The 7,935-nt window shown below is 36.4% G+C and overlaps 1 protein-coding gene across 5 annotated transcripts; it reads left to right on the top strand.

The window, feature by feature from the left end:
* The first annotated feature begins 1,496 nt into the window (after positions 1-1,496).
* Positions 1,497-6,747, top strand: LOC107890409 (protein IQ-DOMAIN 32). Of its 5 annotated transcripts, none has more exons than XM_041087245.1 (7): positions 1,497-1,860; positions 2,685-3,176; positions 3,259-3,465; positions 4,220-4,294; positions 4,401-6,036; positions 6,312-6,376; positions 6,527-6,747. In XM_041087245.1, the coding sequence occupies exons 1-6, from the start codon at positions 1,777-1,779 to the stop codon at positions 6,329-6,331; spliced, it is 2,514 nt and encodes an 837-aa protein (XP_040943179.1). In that variant the 5' UTR covers positions 1,497-1,776; the 3' UTR covers positions 6,332-6,376; positions 6,527-6,747. The 5 variants fall into 5 exon arrangements, with proteins under 5 accessions (XP_040943179.1, XP_016670314.1, XP_016670315.1 ...); XM_016814825.2 differs by having other exon boundaries at positions 4,217-4,294; XM_016814826.2 differs by having other exon boundaries at positions 6,312-6,747.
* Positions 6,748-7,935: the final 1,188 nt, after the last annotated feature.

The following is a 7,935-nucleotide window of genomic DNA, read 5'->3' as shown; positions in this document are numbered from 1 at the left end:
CTTAACCTCATTGTCCATAACTTGTGACAGAGTTTGGAGCAAAAGACCTTCAAGGGAGAAGTCACTGTTACAGAGAAGAAAAGTTGAAACGCGACTCAGAGTGCTAGCCATTGCTATGATTAATGAGCTCATTAATAACTACAATTGTTACCGCCTTGACTCGAGTTTCAACTTTTTCTCCACTATCATAGTCACTCCCTTCTTGAAAGTCCTCTTGCCCCCAACTCTATCACATGTTTCGAACAATGAAGTTAAGGATACTACCTTTGGTGAGGATGGAGAAAAAGTATAAGTTGATTATACTAGAAAGCCCATTTGTTTTTCCTTATGATTATGGTTTCAAACTTGTGCATGAGGTTTATAAAGCATTCTCTTCCAGTATCATGAAACTTGAACCCTTGACCACATAACCACTGCCAATTAGGCTACCGAGTTATACTTCAACCCGTGACTGCATAACCACCGTGAACTAGGAGCCTAAGTTACAGCCCAATGGGCTTTTACGCTGATGGTTCCATCCTCACATGGCAAATGAAATATGTGGGTCTTCGAGTGCCATCACATTACTGTGAACTCAAACATACCTTAAAACTATTATGATATCTACCTTAAACATAAACACAAATAAATCTTTCTCTTCGAATTTCCAACACAAAAAAATAACAATATTTTAGAAATAGAAAGCACGTCTTGCAGGAAGTGTTTTATGTTGAGGTGGTAGTAAGCAGCCTAAAAGCGCATCCTACAGGGTGCTTTCTGCCCCCTGGCTAACACCTCAGTAGAAAACACTTCCTGTAGGACGTATTTTCTGTTTTTATCCCCAAATTTGGGTTATTTCCTTAAATATTAGAAAAAGTGGCCTAAAACCCTAATTATTTTTTAAAAACGGTATTTTCTTCAAATTTACCCGCAATTATCCTTATTAATCAATAAAAATTTGTTCCCTTTTACTCTTCTATATATTTTTTGTTCTTTATTCTCTTTATTATTTATTCATAACATAAATTTATTAAAAAGATGTATAAGAAAATTAAAATCTTAAAAAAAGGTTTTTTTTGGAATTTAAAAAAAATATCAATGATTTAATTAAAAAGATTGAATTTTAAGATTTTTAATAAATTATAGAAAGATGGGGTGGCTATTATTGGAGGTATTTGTCATGATTATGAGGCAACAACTTATTGATGTACGATCATGGCTCCACAATAGCATATCTGCACCTTGCTGTTATTGGATCTTTCCCCATAATCTCAGACTTGTTTTAGTATGCATGTATGTGTATGTGTATGTATGGGTGAATTCAATTACACTTTTCTACAAAGCAAATCATGATATCTTCAGAGTTCAGACATCTCCTTTAGGATTTTCCCTTATAAATGATTATTTTATAATTAGAATTTGATAAATTTGTGTTATTAATCATGTAAATATGAAAAAAAAAAATTATTTTCATTTATTTTAATAGAGAGGAAAATAAAAGTGTGGAGTTCTGACAGCTTTCTTCTTATTCGCTTCTCTCAAACGAACGTAACAGGAACAGTAACAGAATCATGATAAGTGGCGGATTCCAACATAAAAAGTAAATAGATTTTAAGGACTGTGTTTGAGGTCCGTGTTTTACGTTTTTTAACCTTCGCTGCAATTTCCAATACCCAATCCACACACCAAAATATTAGACTGTCGTGTCCCTCACACACTCGCTAGAGTTAAAAAGACTTACGAGAGTGAAGGATAGAAGAAGAAAGAAAAGGGAAAGTCAATTGAATTTTTTTTTAAATGGGAAAATCCACTTCCTGTTTCAAACTCATCACTTGCGGCAGCGATTCCGCTGAAAAAGACGACGCCATTGATGCCCCTGAGGTAAATTACGGCTGAATTTCCCCCTTGTTTTTTGTTACTTTGCGTTGAATTAGTATTTCATGTGCTGTTTCGAATTGCATTTCACCTTTTAGTTTAATTTTTGGATTTGGTCGAGGAATGGGAGTTTGAAAACTTGCCTTACACCAGAATTTTAAGATCTGAGAAATCCTGCCTTAGCATTTTTTTATCAGCAATGTCTAAGCTGCCTTTTTTAACTCTGACTATTTTCCATAATTTTTGAAATGCAAATAGTTTTCTCGGTATCAAGTTTCGAATCTCTCAAAGTTTTTTAAACTTTATCTTTTTTTAACTGGTTTGGTTTCATCTTTTTAAATGTGCTATGATATGAGATTTATTTACTTTGTTCTTCATCTGATTAGTTTAAGTGCTACTGATGCCATTGGTGACTGGAAATGACTGACAAGTTGCAATTTCTGAAGTCTTAAAATGTGTTTTAAAGAGGAACTGTGAGGTTAATCCCTTTTTTTTTCTTCATATTTTTAAGTATATGCAGTGGTCCATCTTTTGTCTCTTAGATAGATGACAGTTCAATAGTACTGATATGTCCTTGTTGGGACTCCATTGTTGATAGCCATCGTTAGATCTCAATGGAAAAGCTATAGATTCTAGCAAGAATTTAGAGTTAAGGGCATTTTAATTCGTTTAAGTTCAATCAAACAAGCAGTAAGATCGGGCAGAGTTGGACTTCAGAGCTAAGAGCACCTGAATTCATTTAAAACAGAGCAATTGTTCTTTTGTGTTCTCCCTCTTTCTTTTCTTGGTCTCCCTTTGAACTGAATTAGGCCGTTTAAATTTCATTCCAGAATAAGAGATCAAGTGACAAAAAGGGATGGAGTTTTCGGAAGAGATCTGAACGGCATCGAGTGCTTAGCAACTCTGTGATACAAGTAACTACCACTACAGGACTTAAGGAAAGTCAAGACTCTGTTGGCTTTGAGTTTCAACAGCAAGATGTCTCGGTTGCTTCTGAGAAAACCTCCACTGTTCAGTACACTGAAGAGAAACCTCAGCTGATGACACCAAAAGAGTACATTGAAGAAAAATCCCAGTTGCTGGCACTAAAAGAGTACACAGAAGAAAAATCTCACTCGCTGACGCCTATAGAACTTGCTGAAGAAAAATCTCAGTTGCTGGCACCGATAAAATGCACTGAAGAAAAATCTCAGTTAACCCCAGAGCCAGAGGAATCGAAAGTGCCTGAACCTATTACTGCCACTACAAATGAGGCTGAAGATGATTTCAGCCTAGATGAATCTGTTGTTGTAATCATCCAGACTGCAATCAGAGGGTTTTTGGTATAATTTCTTTCTCAGTGTGAATCTAAAACTTTCGAATTGGTAATGTGTCTTACATTTTTTCTTATGCATTCATTTGCAGGCACAGAAAGAGCTAGGAAAGCTTAAGAATTTAGTAAAGTTGCAGGCTGCTGTGCGTGGGCACTTGGTCCGAAGGCATGCTGTGGGGACCTTACGGTGTGTTCAAGCCATTGTCAAAATGCAACTTCTTGTTCGTGCTCGCCAATCTCAAGAAGGATCTTATGTGGAAAAGCTGGATGGCAAGCACCAAGGAGTCAATCAGAGATTGGTAATTCATTCAGCTCAAATCAATAATTAGGAATCACAAGACTGTTTTCCTAGTATGTTCTGGTTCATTATTGATGGGTGACATGCTAGCTTCCTGTTTAAAGAAAACTTTATTATTACAATTTACCTTGTGTTTGAATCTATAGCTATATTTTTTTTATTGACTTAAGTCCTCTGCCTTGTGTAATTAGGATTTAGGCATGATTCCTTTAGACAGCTTGTTTCTAGTTCGACTAAAGTGTGTAGGGTAGTGCTGCCTGGATGGCCTTTCATAACTAAGAGGCATTCTATGAGCATGTTCTGTTTTTACGAGCATGAAAGTTCAAAGTGATCCTTAAAGACCTGTTAAAAATATTCGCTTCAGTCCACCTGGCACAAATCTAATTTTAAACAAGGGCTGCAGAGTGAGTTACACCCGTAATTTGAACGACCTTACTATTCTGTTGCTGTTTGAGAGAGATATGCAAGTATCACATAGGATTTGTTTACTTTTTGATTAGATTTGCAAGAAATTCAGGAATTATGGACTAATGGTCCTACTTCTCATGTTGTTTATTTAAGTAATTTCTTTTTTATATAAAACAAGATGCAATGAATTACATAGAAAATACATCAAAGAATATCATACAGTCCTTATGATTAGCGGGATTATGGTGGTCTAGATGGAGAGTTCTTGTGCTGATACATGACACTTCCAATAGTTACTAATCTTTGATAGTTTTACCCATTATTCTTTCTTTTATTTTCTGAAGCAGGGAAACTCAGCAACAAAAAAGAACTTGACTTACAATTCCATGGAGAAGCTGCTTAGTAATAGGTTTGCTCATCAGGTATATTAAATAAACATTCTTTAGCTACCTGTTTTTTACTATTTGCTGGCAGCTGTCTCTCAAATTATGTCTACCCGTCCTTATTGAAAATTTGCTTTGATTGCAGCTGATGGATTCGACTCCCAAGACCAAAACTATCCACTTCAAGTGTGATTCATCTAAACCGAATTCTGCTTGGAGCTGGCTGGAGAGGTGGATGTCAGTGTCATCATCTGAAAAGGCATCAAAAGCAGAGTTACCTATTGAACAACCAGAACAAAAGAAAACTGAAGATTGTGACTCTCCACGTACTCCTGCAGTTCCATCTGAAAATATTTCTGCATCAAACGAACCAAAGCCTCAAGTAAGGGAGACAATGGTTTCATCAGAGAGTGAAGATAATCTGATCACCTATGATGCAGCCAACTTTAAGTTTGAGGCATGCCAGCCATCTTCCTCGTCAGTAACGGATGATTCTGAACAACCTCAAATTGACAGTGCAATTAAATCTGATCTGAAAGAGACCTCTCCCGAGATGAACTCACAAGGTCAAACAATGCAAATCAGTGCACATTCTCAAATAGAGGTCCATTGTCTTTCTAACAAGCCTGAAACTGGGAGTGAACAACCCAAACATTCTATGGAAAGATTTGCTTCTGAACATTTGGAAACAGAGGCAAAAAAATTTGTATTTGGTTCAAAAAGGACAAGTAATCCTGCATTTATTGCTGCACAAACCAAATTTGAGGAGTTGAGTTCAACAGCCAATTCAAGTAGATCAATTAATTCATCCTACCAAGATGTTAGTGTTGAATCAAACTTGGACACTGTGCCTTCTGGGGCAGATATGATAAGCAGGTCAAAGGAGCCAAGCATCTCAGAAAATCCAGTCCTCAACAATTGGAGGGTTCAACATGGTGGCTCCGAATGTGGAACTGAGTTTTCTATTACTTCCACTCTTGATTCACCTGATAGATCAGAAGCTGGAACCTTAGAATATGAAAATGCAACCAAAGTTTCTGAGCAAGAAAACTGTACTTCTAAGAGTACAAAGGACTTGGATGTTAAAAATAATGATACAGTTGCAATCCCAGTGCCTGATTCTTCTCTACCTGTTGCCCATCAGCCTGAGAAACTTGATGATTCTAAAGGGGGGTTGGCAAATTTAATTGTTGCAGACTTCCCTCAAGTAGAGCAGGAGCTGCTGAAAAGCGCATCTAATCTGCAGAGAGAACAGGATCCTATGAAAAATCAAGCATACAGGTCATCCCCTGAAGTCTCTCCCCGGAGCCATATGACTGTTCCAGAATCTCAAGGAACACCTTCTAGTGAGGTATCAGTGAAAGCTAAAAAGGAAAAAACTGACAAGATCAGTCAAAAATGCAAGTCCTTGTCTGCAGCCAAGGGTTCTCCATCAACTCCAGCTGCAAGTACCATGGAAGAATTGCCCAAAGATCAGAAAAATGGGAAGAGACGCAATTCTTTTAGTTCAACAAGACCTGAGAACATTGATGAGGAGCCAAGGGATAGTAACAGTAGCAATCCTCTCCCCCGTTTCATGCAAGCCACAGAAGCTGCAAGAGCTAAGGTTAATACAAATAACTCACCAAGATCAAGTCCAGATGTGCAAGATAGAGACATTTATATCAAGAAGAGACATTCCTTACCAGGTGCAAATGGGAGGCAGGGTTCTCCAAGAATCCAGCGATCCTTATCTCAAGCCCAGCAGGGTGCAAAAAGAAATGGTACCAATCCTACTCAGGGTATGTTCTCAACTTTATTATTCTAATGTCATCTTAAATTGTTAGCCTCGCTACTATATGGTCATCCATTGTTGAGCTTTTTAACATGTGAAGTTCTTTAGTTGTTTCTAGTCAAGAAATGCTTGTGGTTTTAACTGTATGCCATCATGACATACTGCCTCAATGGGATTCTTGATGATGAACTGGAAAGGATTGGGCCTTTATGTTTCCATTCTGGTTTTTAGTAGGTAAGTAAAAGCATAGTAACTTATGATTACAAACCTTGTTTGTTTCAGAGAGAAGATGGCAAAGGTGAAGGCTTATCTAGAGTACCACGGCATTCAACCCTTCAGATTGAGAAGTGCGTTGATTGTTGTTCTTATTATCGAGTTTTATCCCATTGAATTTCACATCATTTGAGATATATAAATATTTATAGAGTGGAGTAAAAGATTTCTTGTATATTAGCAGTACTAAGATCATTGTTGATTTTTTTTTCCTGTATTTTCAGCCTGGGAGGTATGCTATTGTGTATTTTGATGAACCGTGTTTGGTGTGATATTATTGAGGTTTGCCACGACATGTTTTTTTAGATGTCTGTTCGGAGTTTAAGACAATGACTGGTGAAGTGGATAGCTTTAGAAAAGTGCTTTCCTGTAATAATTTGGCCGTTCTCTGTTGTTTCATTGGCCACTATTTCCAGGACTAATTTTTATTCTTATTTTGTTTTCAGCTCCATTGGTTAATTCTATAAATTTATTTTCATTTTAGAACCCTTCTTTGTTGCTCAACTCTGCTTTAAATCTTCAATTATTTCAAGTATTTTAACTTATAGAGAGATAATTTGATCTAATACCTATAATAGGATTTCATAGATATTTATGTATTTGGTAACATAGCAAAAGCGTAACAATAGCAAGTTAATGCCTTAAAACTATTCTCGGGAGTGTCCTGTGCATGTCACAGTTTGAGTCGTGCAGTAGAATTTCCGATGTAAGGCATGCCAGGAGAACTCCATATGTATGTGAAGTCCACGTTGTAGCGTTACAATATAGCTTTGCATGGGCTGCAACTTCTGGTGCACTCAACTTGTTCGATGAAAAGCCGTTTTCCTCTTAAGGTAGTGTAAACAGAATGATGAAAGCCGGAGGTGGTGGACTTTTAGAAGTAAAGAGCGGGTGAAAGGAGTTTACTATGGAGGGTAGAGTGACCGGTGTAACATATAGATATGGAAAGAGGAGTTGGTCTAAATCTAGTGATAGCCGTTGCTGCTCTGAAGTATCTTGTCGTTTTATTAAAATGGGAGGCGAGAATAATCGAGAATGGTGAGGTGGTCGGGGTGGTGTAAGGCCTAGGTGATAGTAGGGGTGAGCGTTTTTATCGAATTGAATCGAATGAAAGAAATTTTGAGTTAATCGAGTTGACGAATCCTATTTTATCATCCTAACTCGATTTGAAATTTTTTCGAATCGAGTCGAGTGAGATGAAATTCAAATCAAAACGAATATATTTGTTCGAGTTAAATAAAAAAAATGACTTTGGGTCTTTGTAGCCACTTTCACTCGCCGTGATCAAATTTGGCCACAGTAATCAAATTTGTTATTAACTTCACCCTCTCATAATTTATTTATTAATCTTCTATATATAAGTTAGCTTCTTTACTTGCTTAGTTGCTTTAATTATCTGTTGATTCTTGTCGTTATGTATTTTGAAATTAAAAAATATATTAAATGTGGAATTGATACCAATAGAAAATTTTAACACATATTTTATGGCATCATCAATAAATCAATTTTAACAGAAATTGATAAAGATTTAGTATGATTAAATAATTCAATAATATAAATAGTATAAAATGTGAAATTTAATTCAATAATATAAATAGTAGACATAAATTCGAAAAAAAAAAGTTTTTAGGGT

The sequence above is a fragment of the Gossypium hirsutum genome, chromosome D01 (assembly GCF_007990345.1).
Source record: "Gossypium hirsutum isolate 1008001.06 chromosome D01, Gossypium_hirsutum_v2.1, whole genome shotgun sequence".
NCBI lineage: Eukaryota > Viridiplantae > Streptophyta > Magnoliopsida > Malvales > Malvaceae > Gossypium > Gossypium hirsutum.
This window is presented reverse-complemented; position numbering and strand designations above follow the sequence as displayed.